The sequence below is a fragment of the Primulina eburnea genome, chromosome 1, assembly GCF_022965805.1.
Source record: "Primulina eburnea isolate SZY01 chromosome 1, ASM2296580v1, whole genome shotgun sequence".
Lineage (NCBI taxonomy): Eukaryota > Viridiplantae > Streptophyta > Magnoliopsida > Lamiales > Gesneriaceae > Primulina > Primulina eburnea.
In genome coordinates this window covers 11102559-11117770 of record NC_133101.1, presented here as the reverse complement: position 1 = coordinate 11117770, position 15212 = coordinate 11102559, and the positions used below count along the sequence as shown (strand labels likewise).

The following is a 15212-nucleotide window of genomic DNA, read 5'->3' as shown; positions in this document are numbered from 1 at the left end:
TTTATAATTAACGATTTAATATTTTACATCCTAGACTGAATTGGAGGAAAAAAAATATTTAAAATCGTATATATTAGAAAGAAAATAAAATAAAATGAAATATGGATAATTTTGTACGATTATAAAAAATAGTTACTTTTTTTATTACCAATAATATTAGAAGTGAAAAAGATAAAAAAAGAGCGACAGCTATTTTATTTTTTTATTTTTTTGAAAATGAAGATGTAGAAATAAAAATAATAATAAAAGAAAGCTGGCAGACCAGAATGATGATTCAAGTACTATCTACACCACCCTGAGGTGGAATTCTCGACTCCTAAATTATTTCCAAGACACTACTGTCTGCATAGTCTTCTTGTACCGCGAAATTCCACCAGAATCTTCGTTTCACATTAAAAATACATTCAAAGAAAACAAAAGATTGAATCTTTTTCAGTGTATCAGAGGTAAAGTTCATTTGATTATTCTTGAATTCATAAAATAAACACATTTCGGAAGTATTCCCACTGCTCTATCATAGCTGGTGTCTGTCTTCGTGTCTCTCTTCTTGAAGATTTTGGAAATTGCATGATTCAGTTTAATCTACATTTTAGCTCATTTTCCTTCAATTTTGATGCATTTTGTTGGGTTTGTTGTTAAGACTCGTGGGTTTTTGCAGATTGTTTGATTTATGTACTACGGGGTAGATCAATTGTGAGGCTCGTGGTATATGCTGCTTATGATGGAAACTTATCGAACTTGTGGTTTGTTTGTGTTTTCTGACCAAAATGTGAGGGTTCGATCATAAAATTTATCCCTCATCATTTGATGGCTGAAATTGTTTGTGTTTGTTAAAACAATGCAACTTTTTCGACGTCATGTAGTTTATTTATGCTCTGTTTTTCTGTACCTAATTGAATACCGATTGAAAGGTTCATATTTTCACCAGATTATATTTATTTTGTTGATACTTGATATTTTGATGCCGAACTGAAATTCGAGTTGCAAATTGCCTTCTGAAATAGAGAGTGATCAATCTTTTCACCTTGCGAATTCGTAGGAAAATTTCGGTTGCACTTACTGATTTTGTAGCTGATGGACTCTGACTCGGTTGTCGGATCGATAGAAGGCCAGAGGCACTACCCGCTTACCACATTGCGAGTAATACGTGGAGTTCTTTGTTTATTGGTGCTAGTCTCAACCGCCTTTGTGTTATTAGTTTACTTTGGTTTTTGGACAGCCATTATCTTGAGATTTTTCAGTGTACATCACAGTAGAAAAGCATCAGCGTTCTTCTTCGGGATCTGGATTGCGCTATGGCCTTTCTTTTTCGAGAAAATAAACAAGACTAAAGTTGTATTCTCTGGAGACCAAGTTCCAGACAAGGAACGTGTATTGCTTGTCGCGAACCACAGAACCGAGGTGGATTGGATGTATTTGTGGGATCTTGCGTTGCGGAAGGGATGTCACGGTTACATTAGGTATATCCTCAAGAGTAGTTTGATGAAACTACCTGTATTTGGTTGGGTATTTTATGTTATGGAGTTTATTCCCGTGGAGAGGAAATGGGATGTTGATGCATCAACTGTGCACCAGATGCTCTCGGAATTCACAGATCCTCGTGATCTTCTTTGGCTTGCTGTTTTCCCAGAGGGCACGGATTTCACGTATTTTCTCTATTGCCTCTGTCTCTTAAAATAAATGTTTCTTTGATGTTACCTTAATCTCAGGCTCGCATGTAAGAAAGTGGCACTTTTTGATGTTGATATTCAAACGGTTGTCATTTGGGAACCAAAAATTGTAACTACCATTTTGTGTGGTTGTCTCCGTGGCACATCGATTAAAATGTGATTTTTGAGCTGTTATATTACTTAAAATGGTTGAAATATGCTGTAATTACTAGCTATAATTTTTGGCATACCCTCACCCTATAGTTTTTCCAACATTTTAGTATATTGCATACTCATCTAATTGGAACTTCTATATGATGTGTTTATATTCTTCTTATCTTACTTATTTCTGCTTTAAATGTTCAGAGAACAGAAATGCAAGAGAAGTCAAAAGTATGCTTCTGAAAATGGACTGCCTGTCCTGAAAAATGTCCTGCTTCCAAAGACGAAAGGCTTTTATGCTTGTTTGGAGAATTTACGGGGATCGTTGGATGCAGGTTCTCTCTTTTCTTCTTCCTAAACAAGCATACCTTCTTTTACATCAACTAGTTAATGCTACCTTATTTGATTCACTATTCGGTTGCTAAGAATGTGTTTTGACAAATTATTTGATGAATAAGACTCTTTCTTCTATACCTCGTAATGGTTTGATGAATATGTAATTTGTTATATCTTCTTTCCTGAATGAACCACCTGGTTTCTATTTAAAGAAGATGGAGACTGAGATATAGAGCAAATGAGAATGGAAAAACGTTATAAAAACTTGCACAGTCAGATTTTACCCTTCTACCTAATATATTGTGGCCTGAAGTGCGATTTCATGATCTGTCACATACAAGACAACGTTCATGGAAAGCTAAGAATTTGAAGCTCTATGATAAATCACTTGTTGGGAGGGATCTGGTTTCAAACCCAGATTCAAAAACTTAAAGCTATGTCATAAAGCATAGTCGGAGTCCAAAATACCGGCCTCATAGGTAGAAGAGTATTTCAAATTTTACTAGTCACGCAATGAAATTACATGGAATTGATGTGATCATAATATTGTCCATCCTTTGGAAGACTGGCACCTATGATGGTGCACTCTATACGACTTTCACTTGACGAGCACACTTGAACTGAGCCTATAATAAGAATGTGTATTGCATCTTCCGTTGTGTTAATTCTAAGTAGAGCACCGATGCGAGGCAATTAACAGAAGAGGTTAAACTCCACAAACTATCCTGATTGGAGACAGAACTTTCCAAACTTATTAATCACTCCACATTTTCTTACTTCATGTTCTATAGTATATTCCAAAGAAAATGGCTAAGTTAATTTTAGTCACTACATTGCTTTGGATCATTTTATCTTGTATAATATTCTTTTTACTCATGGCACTCACTTTTGGTATTTGCAGTTTACGACATAACTATAGGGTACCGGCACCGTTCTCCATCTTTCTTGGATAATATTTTTGGAGTCGACCCCGCAGAAGTTCACATCCATGTTAATCGTGTTTCCCTGAGAGAGATCCCAACATCTGAGATCGAGGTATCTTCGTGGCTGATGAATACGTTTAGCCTCAAAGATAAAATGTTGTCTGATTTTTACAGAAAAGGACGTTTCCCTCGCGAAGGATCAGAGCAAGACCTCTCTCAAATAAAGTGTGCAGTGAACTTCATATTTGTAATGATCTTGACCGGTACATGCACATTTTTCACCTTTTTCTCCATCTGGTTTAGAATCTATGTTTCTTTAGTCTGTGCTTATATGGCTTCTGCTACGTGTTTTAATCTTCGGCCGACGCCCATTTTCCAGCTTTGAGCACTTTTCATGTAATGAAATAAAATTATATGAAACAAGATTTCTATCTTCTAACATATATTGTGTATTCAGACCATGTTGCTTGGATGAGAATGTGTGTTATATTTGTTTCATCAATTCTTTCAAATTTGTGTTTCTTTTTTTAATTATTTAATTTATTATATGATATGATCAAAATGATAAGGTGTTGGGATAGAATTATATTCTGCTCCCATTGAACTCCAATGGAATTCTTGGAATTGCCTTTACATGACATTTTAATAAATAGTTGATACACGAAAGATGGCATTTTCAATAAATTTGATAATTAGAATGAATTAATAAAATAAAATTTTATATTTAGAAACTATCCATATAAAATTTAAAATTTTATTTGTTTAGCGGATGGATATTGTACGAATTCCTCCTTATTTTATTTAGGTCAATCAAGGGTCCTCTTCACTCCGAGACCTCCTATACATATCATCGTATGCTTGAAAAAATATTTCTCTATTTTATTTTTTTAGGTTTAGTTTATTCTGTCGGGGAAAATATATGTACGAAATTCTGATAATATTTAAATAAATTAAAACATGACTATTAATATTTATCAATTGAAATAAACCAAATCAAAAAACAATATCATGACTATACATGATATATGAATCGGAGAAGTTATCTTATCCACGTGACACACTTTTCAAAATGCTTTTTGGTTGATTTTGACAACTCAACAATACTTTGTCATAGTTTGTTATAATATGCATATAACAATTTTGGTATACTTAGCAAGTATATGATCGTTTTTAACATCTATTATGTTATTTACAATCCTAATTTAAGATATGACATGCTCGTAGTTTGCTTCCCTATGACGATATTTTTCAGTTATCTACATTGTTTTTATCTGGTAATCTTATTTTTCCAACTATTGTTTTGTTGCTGAATGATTTTTCGGTTTTTGACAATCATCAACTATAACTCCTAAGAAAAAAATGCTTTTAGTCGTGATAGGATTTCATTTATGACTAAAAGTATGTATAACCTATATATTCTTCAACATAATTAATGAATGGTGCTGTAATTTTTTCAAATATGGTGATATTTGTGATATCATTTTTATATATCTAGTATCAATATTATCAACATATAGTTATAATGTTAATAAATTTTAACTATTATTTCTAAATCACTATGAGAAAAAATACTTAAAAATCTCTTTAACTGACTATATTTTAGAAGTTTGTCATCGTTTTATTTGACACAATTCAAGAAAGTCATCTCGTTCGTCATTTTTTTAGAAGCTTTGGAACAATTGTTGCGTGCATCATATCATGATGATGATATAGTTTCAATATAATTTGTTTTGTCTACAATATAATATTGTATTATTCATTGAAACAAAACAAATTTATTATATCGAGTTTATATTTTATTTTATAATTATTGTATTTTAAAAATCTTGAGAAGATATACAAATAGCGTAATTAATATATGCATATGCGATATCATTCAAATATATGTCAAAGTATTTATTTTATTCAATATCTTATTTAATAACACAACTGTTTAGATTTTATGACAGTCAAAATTAAATTGATGAAATATTGTAAAAATTTATTTGAATTTCACTATTTGGCTAAGTGAATTTATTTGGAGAAGAGTTTTTTATGCTACCATCATGTATATAATGAATTAGTTGGTTAGCTATTTTGAATAAAAAAAGAGACAAAAACAATCTCTTAACCCCCTCCAAATATATCGAGATAATATTAGAGGAATGAAGTGCAACTGGCTCAATGTCTCAATTTACTAAAAATGTACAAAATTGATCTATTGTGTCCACAAAACTTTAGAATTATTAGAATATTATTATAAATAGAATGAGAATTATGCATAATTTGTTTTTCATGTATTTGTTTTTCTGAATGAAAATTTTTTTCTTTTTGAAAAACGATTTTATTTTTTGAGAAATATTGACATTTTATATGACATCCATATGTCGTAAACCATGAAGTAGCAATAGAAATGAGGACATATTAATATACAATATTATTTTTTAAATTTAACACGTCTTTTTTTTAATCAATTATGTTTGTCTTAACTTTTTTATTCAAAATTTGATACATTTCTAGACTATATGTACAAAGAACTAAGAAATTATATAATTTACATAAACCGTTTATTACACTCTTCGTATAATAGAAGACCCAAAATACGTGGCTTTGATTAGTGTAACTATTTTCATATAAACAACAAGGCATATAATAGAATATCAAAAAAATCGACTACCGTCAACAATACTAAACAAAATGAATATAAAAAAAATCATAAAACAAACCACATCAATAAGAAAAAAAAAATGATAACTCAAAGTTTAAAAATAATTTATTTAGTATAATAACAAAGAAATTGAATTATATACGAGCAACAAAAATCATAAATCACTCTCAAATTAAATACCAACTCATTTTATTCACAATTTTATAAATTTTTCAATATTCTTTTTCAGATAAAGAGAAATCGACTTACTAACGTCATTGTTTAATAGATAATCTACTTCTTTAAAAAAAAAAACCACACAAAAGAAAAACAACATCTCAAAATATCATGAAAAAATCCTTTAATAAAACCATTAAGAAAAATAGCCGTACAAATATAATACGAAGTCACACAATTTTTCTTAAACCAAAGAAAAATATTAAATCGTTGCTAAAATATATCTAGTTACAACAAAACATACGTTAATTTGATATACAATTTAAATTTAAAATCATGCATAATCATACGTCACCAAGCACTGGAATCTACCAGCATTACAACTACAAAGCACTCGAATAGTGATTATGAGGTCCGATTTCTCTGATTTTTATCCTGAATCGGTTCAATAATATCTACATTTACAATAATAAATTTTTTTTATATAAAATAATATATTTTTTACAAAGACCCTAAATTAGAGACCCATCTCTTCTCATGCAAGTTTTTGTGAATAGTAAATGTCCAAGAAAATACATCAACAAGATTTGAAGGAAAAAAGCTAAAATCAACTCTACCTAATGTTCAGTCATAAACTAAGGAAAAGATCAACAGATCGATGATTAATTGTCAACAATCTAGCTCCACCATGCCTGTCCTGTTCATCCCTGATCGGACACGAAACACTGTAGTATCCAAGCATATAACAGCACAAAGTTTTAATGGTTAGGGTGTTTGATGATCCTCTGCAGAATAACAGTTCTTGCCTTGCGAATATCACGGCAGCAGCTATCAGCTTGCTTTCCCAATTCCTCAGCATTCTTCGTGAAAGAATCCGTTTTCTTCTTGATTTCTTCGACTCCAAATCTTACAGCCTCTTCATCAATCGCGAAATCAGCGTTTTCCAAAAGAGATTCGATCTGAAGCTCCAACTTATTAACCAAAACATGGATAGAGTCCAAATCTTTGATGGTCACATAAGTTCCCACAGTCATACTGTTGATGATCTCCTTCTGTCCCTTCACTGCATTTTCATAGTTCTTGAGAAGTGAATCGATCCACTTCCCCATGGAGCCGAGAGGGATGGAGGTTGCAGCCGCCAATGCGGCTGCAACAGGTGGTGCTGCTATGGCGGCAGCCACCACCGAGCAAATCAGAACAGCAGCAAAAGTTGCAGCAAAGATTATGCTAGATATCTTCCTCCAAGTATGGACGGACTTTAACGTCTTGTCCAACTTGCTATTCTTAATATGCAATCTCTCCAGCATCACCATTTGCTGCTTATACACAGCATGAAAGCTTTGAAAGAACTCCTCGGTGAACGGATCCCCTGCCTCCCGAAACGCCCTCAATTCCTTCAAGGTTTTTGAATACTTCTTCCCATCCACCCCATCTTCTCCTTCTTCTTCGTCAAACTGCTGAATCGCAACCAGAAGCAGCAACTGGTTATCTCGAGCTCGTTTCAAGCATTTTTCCAACACGGCATAGAAGTCCATGGTCTTGAGGCTGTTCTCGAAATACTCCTCAACGAGCTCAAACAATTCTTGATTGTTCCAAATATCTTTCTTGCAGTCGAGAATCACTTTCACCACTTCTTGATTCATCTCCAGAAGGCATTCGGTGACCTCCCGGAGTGACTCGAAGGACAAAGCCCGCACTTCGACCCCGCTAGCGAGGGAAGTGATGACATTGTTGGTACGCGTTTGGAGTGTGACATCGAATGACTGTAAATCCGCGTCGACCCGACAGGCTGCCTCGTAGGAGTTCAGCTCGGTTGAGTATTGAAGATTGTTGATTGGATCTGCACCTGAAGTCTCATTAGCCTTCTTGCTAATATTGCTTCCCATCGTGTCCCAAATTTTCAATAGCTCTGAAAAACAAAACTTCAAAACAACATCCAATTTCCCAATTTTGCACGTTGCTTCACACATACTAAAGCAATAATTGTTGCTTCAAAGATACGATCAGATCAAATTAAAAGCTACACAAAAAACCAAGAAATGTGTTTATTTCCCGAAAACACAAACAACCATACTCACATTATTGTACAAATATTTCCACCAAACGTATTTTCCAAGCCACAACATTCAACTTCACACAACACTGTTTTACATATATTCAGCTTTTCACCGCTTCCACGATACTTATATTCTACGACATTATATTATATTATATTTTCAAATTATATTCCAAGAATGCAATTTCAAAATATATTTTCCGACAATATTGAAAACTCAAGCAAATATGCTCAAATTTCTATGGGTCAATCCTCTGATTCACAATTCTTCAGGACTCCTATCATTCTAAGGCAGCAATATCCAATCAACAACCTCAAAAAAATAAAAACCAATCAGCGTACACATTCAATTCAAACACGTAAACGGGCCAAACCAATTTCCAATAACAAATCAGCTCCATAAATAAGAGTCATTATCATACTCGAACACAAGTTTTCCACTTTCCACAAACTCCACGTGAAAATCAAAGAGAACCCATAAATATAAACACTAAAAAAAGAAATTAAAAACTCAAAGAAATACCACTACTTCACGAATTTCTCGCCGAGTCAGCAAGAAATGACTGGAATCTCTAGCCTTCAAATAAAACCCATCACAGATATCATCCTAATAATGGCGAAAACAATAATTTATGTTGGATAACCTGGTGGGTATTAATGGGAAAGAGAGAGAAAGGGAAGAAATATCATATTTACACATATGAAGATTTAATATCGATATTCTGGGAAATGTGGAGCGGCGGATAAAGATCGAAGTTGATTGAGAATGAAGAAGAGATTGAATCGATTAAATAGCTCAGAAAGAAAGAGAGATTAAAGTAGTGGATGAAATTACGAAGAAATAGCTTGCACGCATGAGTTGGTTCATAAATCTTCGTATGGGAAACGCGGGAAGCAATGTCTTCCTCTGCAATAAATTTTACAGCTGTAGAATGAGTATTATATTGTGGAAAACGAAGAAATGGGAATTTGAGTTAATTTGATGAAGACAAACGTAACAATGATAATTTACAAAAGTAGATTTCTAAAGCCGGAGTAATCTATATATCTGGGTGCCAGTGTTGGATGGAAGATGGGTAGGTTTGTAAAACAAGTTTTTTGAGATAGTACTTTCTTGGATTTATGATTTTATTGAGGAGTGAGTTTTATGTGAGACCGTTTCACGGATCTTAATCTGTGAGACGGGTCAATTTTACTCATATTCACAATAAAAAATAATACTCTTAGCATAAAAAATAATACTTTTTCAAAAATAACCCAAATAAGAGATCCGTCTCATAAATACGACCCGTGAGACCGTCTCACACAAGTTTTTGCCGCCAATAAACAAATTTTTTGAAATGATATTTTTCTTGAATTTACACCCTAATATGTTCTGGGATTATAATTAATCAAGAGAGAACGTGAAAATCACATGCCTTCAAAATCATGTAGACTAAAACATGATGAATCCAATTTGATCAAAATAAAACTCTTCTTTGGTTATAATTTTGTTTAATTTTTAATATTGACTAAACATTTCCTGATTATAAGCAAAATTGTCAAATTCTCGTAAAATCCAAGATTCGGTTTAATCATGATAATATTTGGTAATTGTAGGATAATAGGATTTTCGCAAATCGTCGGTATCTATCTTATTTTAAGATGTAAGATTTGCCAGATTTTCTAAAGGTTGAGTGGATAATTTTATTTCATATATGTTTTCGAATGATAAACAGATCAAGATATAAAGATTTGAGATGATATTGAAATACCGGGATAAAAATCAAGAAAGAATCACGCGATTCCATAGAATTCGACTTCTATAGTGTTTATATTATATAATTTCGAAATTTACTTGGATGAAAGAGTTAGATTTCGGTTACCACTCAAGATCACTGATAGATCGCGATTCTAGATAAAGATTTGATTCAAGTTCAAACGCGCAGATAATATACGACCGAGATAGCAACCAACCCCTATAAGTAGGAGGGCATAGTATCTCAAAATTCACACCTCAATTCACTCCAAATTTTTGAGTTGCTCTCTCTAGTCTCCCTAGGAAATTTTCGAGATTTGCTCTCGTAGTTCTGCCGAAGTACCGGAGTGCTACCGCAGTCCAGCCGCCGAAGAAGGAAATTCGAAATTTCCGTGCAAAGAACCCTCTTTTTTCACGTTTTTCTCAAGAATTTAAAGTAAGTGAGTTTGTTTTAAATTGTTGAATTTCGGTGCATGTATTTTCATTTTTGGTTAAAAATTTGGTCGAGTACAATTCTTCTTGTACCCCCTTCTGGTTACGATTTTTGACATGAATTATGTGTTGACACTGTGAGGATTCGACTGTATATGAGAAGAAATCCCAACCATGATATGACCCTCATACGGTGGGGATATAACCGATTTGGTCTCGCCCGTGTATGTATGGCTAAATGAAGAACCTAAAGGGGGGGTGAATAGGTTCTTTTAGGCCCTTTAGCGTTTTTAAAACGAGTTTGCAAAAATTGCAAGCGGAAGACTTGAGGGACAATCACAAATAAAATGAATGCGTAAAGTAAGTGCGTAAAATAAATGCGTAGTAAAGTAAATGCGTAAAGTAAAGAGGGATAGAGATGTTTATGGAAGTTCGACGAAGAATCGTCTACGTCTCCCCTTCTCGATGAGGATCGAGGTATCACTATATCGACTTGGCTTTAGGAGCTCCAAGCTAGCTTTTACAACCACGCCTCGATGCGTCTACTTGGCCTTGAGGGCTCCAAGGATAGCCACGAACTTTACAACCCACTCGAGAGTATTACTTTCACTCTTTTTCTACAACTCTTTTGATATTACAACTCTTTTAATCAACGCACACAAGAGATAGTAGAAAGCTTTGTAAGAGACAAGAGAGTGGAGTGGGATGATTGAAAATGCATCCTCAAAGGCCTATTTATACTAGTCTTGGACGCCAAGGTTCGGATCTTCTGTTTATGCTTCGGAACGTCCGATGTGATTGAAATCAATTTCCGTAATTTTGGGATGACTTCGGATCGTCCGTTTTCGGTCGGACGATAGGACGCAAAGATGCGATCCTTGTCGATGACCCAAGAGGATAAGACGGGATTCCAAGAGAGTCCCATCTTAACAACAGTATCATGGTCGATAGTCTCGCGAGGAGAAATAGATAAGGATTCTTCATCTGTAAAGTCAATGCCCAGATGGGCTAGAATCCGGTTAATGAACCGGCCAAATGGAAAAGAGACGCGAGTAGAAGAAGCCGCGTACTCCATGGCGTACATAAGAAAACGGGGAAGGTTAAAAGGACGCTGGGAGACTAAATAATAGAGAATGTACAGATCGAGATATTTGCAAGTGGAGAGGTCTCCACTGCGAGGAACAATAGAAGAAGTGATGAGCTTCAGAACAAGCTGAAGCTGAGGAGAAAGGTCCTTCGCATGAGGACGGTCATCGGCAGGAGTAGGCGGACGACCGAAGATGGTGGTCAAGGCAGTGACTCGATCAAAAGTGGGGTCATTCTCAGTCCAAGACTGAGAAAAGAACTCACTCGGTCCGTCTCGAGGAAGATCGAACCAAGTGGAGAGGTCGGCGGTAGAAAAAGAAATGAACCGACCCTGAACAATGGTAACAACACGAGTGTCATCACCACCAAGAACTAAGGAAAAGTTCGCATAGAACTGATGTATGAGAGAGGGGTAGATGATATCGGGTACGGAAGGTAGAAAGAAGTTTCCCCAACGTTGAGACTCAATAAGAGTAATCAACGTAAAGAAATTTGCACGAAGATAATCGGTGTGAAGGGTACGACCAGGCAGAATGTTACGGGTTTCGAATTCAGGTGGGATAGGACGAGGATTGGGTGGTTGGGTAAGATCATGATGAAAGGCACCGTGACGAGGGCGAACATTTCGGCCAGCTGCGTTACGGCGCGGAGGCATAGTGAGTAGTGAGTGTTTTGTGTGGGGAAAGAAAGAAGGAGTGAATGAGCAAATAAATCAGAGGATCCGAACGCCTATTTATAGGCCATGTTCGGACGGTCCGAACATGAGTTCGGAAGGTCCGGAATTTGAACGGAACGGTTATCTGGCAGTCAGTTCGGACGATCCGATTCACAATCGGACAATCCGATCATAGAACGGAGGCTACGAAGCGTAAACGGAGAGTCCGAAGTCTGACAATCAGGCATGGGAAGGCGCGAACATTTAATGACATCGGAAGGGGGTTCGGACGATCCGATGTGTGTTCGGATGGTCCGAAGAGTGAATCGGAGGTTCTGGAACCTATGGTCAGGTTCGGACGATCCGAACAGGTTCGGTGGATCCGAGGTGAAACGGAGCATCCGAATAGGAGCGGTGATTCCGAAGTAGCCAAGATGAGGAACACCTAAAATTTAAAATATTTAGCACATAAATGAATGTTGAGCCATAATTATGGATAAATACAATTAATTTGTATTATCCGACATTATAATGCTCACATTAATAATACTCCCCCTCAATTTAACAAATATGTACGAGAGTATTCGACTAGTGTTTACAACTCAATCATGCCAAGTTCACCACGCAAACGAATAAAAGTAGATTCATCTAGTGGTTTTGTAAAAATATCAGCAATTTGATTCTTGGTGTCAACATAGTGAAGTTCAACATCATTTTGCTCAATGTGATCACGAATGAAATGATGTCGAATGTCAATATGTTTAGTACGAGAATGTTGAACTGGATTCTTTGTTAGACATATGGTGCTTGTATTATCACAAAAGATTGGAATTTTTGAAAAAGTAACACCATAGTCGAGTAATTGATACTTCATCCAAAGAATTTGTGCACAACAACTACCGGCAGCCATATACTCGGCCTCGGTCGTTGAAAGTGCAACACAGTTTTGCTTTTTAGAAAACCATGACACCAAGCAATTTCCCAAAAAGAAACAAGTTCCACTAGTGCTCTTTCTATCCACCTTATATCCTCCAAAGTCGGCATCACAGTAAGCTTTTAAATCGAAAAATGAGTTCTTAGAATACCATAATCCGAGATTTGGAGTATTTGAAAGATATTTGAAAATGCGTTTTAAGGCGAATAAGTGTGATTCCTTTGGACATGATTGAAATCGTGCACACAAGCAAACACTAAACATAATGTCAGGTCTACTAGCAGTCGCATAGAGTAGGGAGCCAATCATGCTACGAAATAACTTTTGGTCAACAGGTTTACCTCCCTCATCTTTGTCGAGTCTGACTGTCGTGCTCATAGGTGTGGATGAGGCTTTGGAAGACTCCATCCCAAACTTTTTTAGCATCTCCTTGATGTACTTTCCTTGGTTGACAAAGAAACCATCCTTGCATTGCTTGATTTGGAGACCAAGGAAGTAGTTGAGTTCGCCCATCATGCTCATCTCAAAGTGATCCTGCATAAGCTTAGAAAAATCTCTACACAAGTGTTCATTAGTAGCACCAAAAATAATATCATCTACATATATTTGTACTATCAGCAAATCATTATTTTTAGTCAAGGTAAATAAGGTAATATCAACTTTACCCCTACAAAAACCATTAGACAGCAAAAAGGTAGATAATTTCTCATACCAAGCTCTAGGAGCTTGTTTCAAACCATACAAAGCCTTATCAAGTTTATACACATAATCAGATAAGTGCACATCTTCAAAACCAATAGGTTGCTCAACATACACTTCTTCTTTCAAATCACCATTAAGAAAAGCACTTTTAACATCCATTTGAAACAATTTAAAGTCTCTAGAGCAAGCAAAAGCAAGTAGCATGCGAATGGATTCTAGTCTAGCAACAGGGGCATAAGTCTCATCATAATCAATTCCCTCTTCTTGACTATATCCTTTAGCTACTAGCCTAGCTTTATTTCTAGTGATTGTACCATGCTCATCTAACTTGTTCCTAAATACCCATTTAGTTCCTATGACAGGTCTATCAGTGGGTCTAGGTACAAGATTCCAAACTTTATTCCTTCTAAATTCATTTAGTTCATCTTGCATAGCAATAATCCAAGAATCATCAAGTAAAGCTTCTTCTATGTTCTTAGGCTCTATGTGAGAAAGAAAAGCAAGATAATTGCACATATTAGAAGAGCGAGTAGATACTCCCTTCGATGGGCTACCAATGATGAGGTCCATGGGATGATCCTTGTGTGTAGTCCACTCCTTCGGAAGAGGTGCGTCCTCTTGATCTTTAGGAACATTATCTAGGCTTGTGGACTCCAACTTTTCGCCAAGGATATCTATATCATCATCATCAGAAACAACAGTTCTAGGCAAGCAAGGGTTAGTTTCATCAAATATGACATGAATAGATTCTTCAACTAGTAAAGTACGTTTATTAAAGACTCTATATGCTTTGCTAGAAGTAGAGTAACCAAGAAAGATACCTTTGTCCGATTTAGCATCGAACTTACCCAGGTTGTCCTTACCATTGTTGTGGATGAAGCATTTTGATCCAAAAGCGCGGAAGTAAGAAATGTTAGGCTTTCTCCCTCTCCATAGTTCGTATGGAGTTTTCTTGAGAATTGGCCTTATTGATACGCGATTGATGATGTAACAAGCAGAACTCATTGCTTCAGCCCAAAAATATTTTGGTAGAGAATGCTCACATAGCATGGTCCTTGCAATCTCTACTAGGGTCCTATTCTTCCTCTCAACGACACCGTTTTGTTGAGGAGTTCTAGGACAAGAAAAGTTGTGACCAATGCCTTTGCTTTGACAAAAAATTGAAAAATTTTCATTTTGAAATTCCGTTCCGTGGTCACTACGGATTTGTTTGATCAAAAGATTTTTCTCATTTTCAACCTTTTTGACAAAAATTTTGAAATGATCAAAGGCATCATTTTTGTGGGCTAAAAACAATGTCCAAGTAAAACGTGAAAAATCATCTACAATGACAAAAGCATAAGATTTTCCTCCTAGACTAGTTGTCCTCGAGGGACCACATAAATCTAGGTGAAGTAATTCAAGGGGCATAGAAGTGGATACAAAATTTTTATTTTTCAAAGATTCCTTTGTGTGTTTACCAAGTTGACAAGCATCACAAAAAGAATCTAATTTTAAATTCAGCTTTGGCATTTCGGAAACTAGGTCAAGTTTTAAAAGTTTTTCTATGGTGCTCATCCCAACATGACCAAGTCGTCTATGCCAAAGAATGTTGTCATCAACATTTAATGTTACAAGGCTTTTTATTTTTGAAAAAGATGAAATCTTTAAATCGACCTTGTAAACATTTTCACTTCTATAACCTTTGAAACTAATGGTTTTGTCAGTTGTGAGTGATACAGTGCAATCGTGTGGTG

The 15212-nt window shown here is 35.4% G+C and overlaps 2 protein-coding genes across 8 annotated transcripts; one reads left to right on the top strand and one right to left on the bottom strand.

The window, feature by feature from the left end:
* Positions 1–281: 281 nt before the first annotated feature.
* Positions 282–3572, top strand: LOC140827575 (probable 1-acyl-sn-glycerol-3-phosphate acyltransferase 5). 5 transcript variants are annotated; one of them, XM_073190308.1, is made up of 5 exons: positions 282–446; positions 659–769; positions 1040–1646; positions 2016–2146; positions 3049–3572. In XM_073190308.1, the coding sequence occupies exons 3-5, from the start codon at positions 1075–1077 to the stop codon at positions 3453–3455; spliced, it is 1110 nt and encodes a 369-aa protein (XP_073046409.1). In that variant the 5' UTR covers positions 282–446; positions 659–769; positions 1040–1074; the 3' UTR covers positions 3456–3572. The 5 variants fall into 5 exon arrangements, with proteins under 5 accessions (XP_073046409.1, XP_073046398.1, XP_073046388.1 ...); XM_073190297.1 differs by lacking the exon at positions 659–769; XM_073190287.1 differs by having other exon boundaries at positions 659–1646.
* Positions 3573–6371: 2799 nt separating this feature from the next.
* On the bottom strand, positions 6372–9036 carry LOC140827558 (UPF0496 protein At4g34320-like). 3 transcript variants are annotated; one of them, XM_073190276.1, is made up of 2 exons: positions 8765–9036; positions 6372–7782 (listed from the first exon to the last, which is right to left on the bottom strand). In XM_073190276.1, exon 2 carries the CDS (start codon positions 7757–7759, stop codon positions 6632–6634), a length of 1128 nt encoding a protein of 375 aa, XP_073046377.1. In that variant the 5' UTR covers positions 7760–7782; positions 8765–9036; the 3' UTR covers positions 6372–6631. The 3 variants fall into 3 exon arrangements, with proteins under 3 accessions (XP_073046377.1, XP_073046360.1, XP_073046367.1); XM_073190259.1 differs by having other exon boundaries at positions 8453–9035; XM_073190266.1 differs by having other exon boundaries at positions 8464–9035.
* Between the last annotated feature and the right edge of the window lie 6176 nt (positions 9037–15212).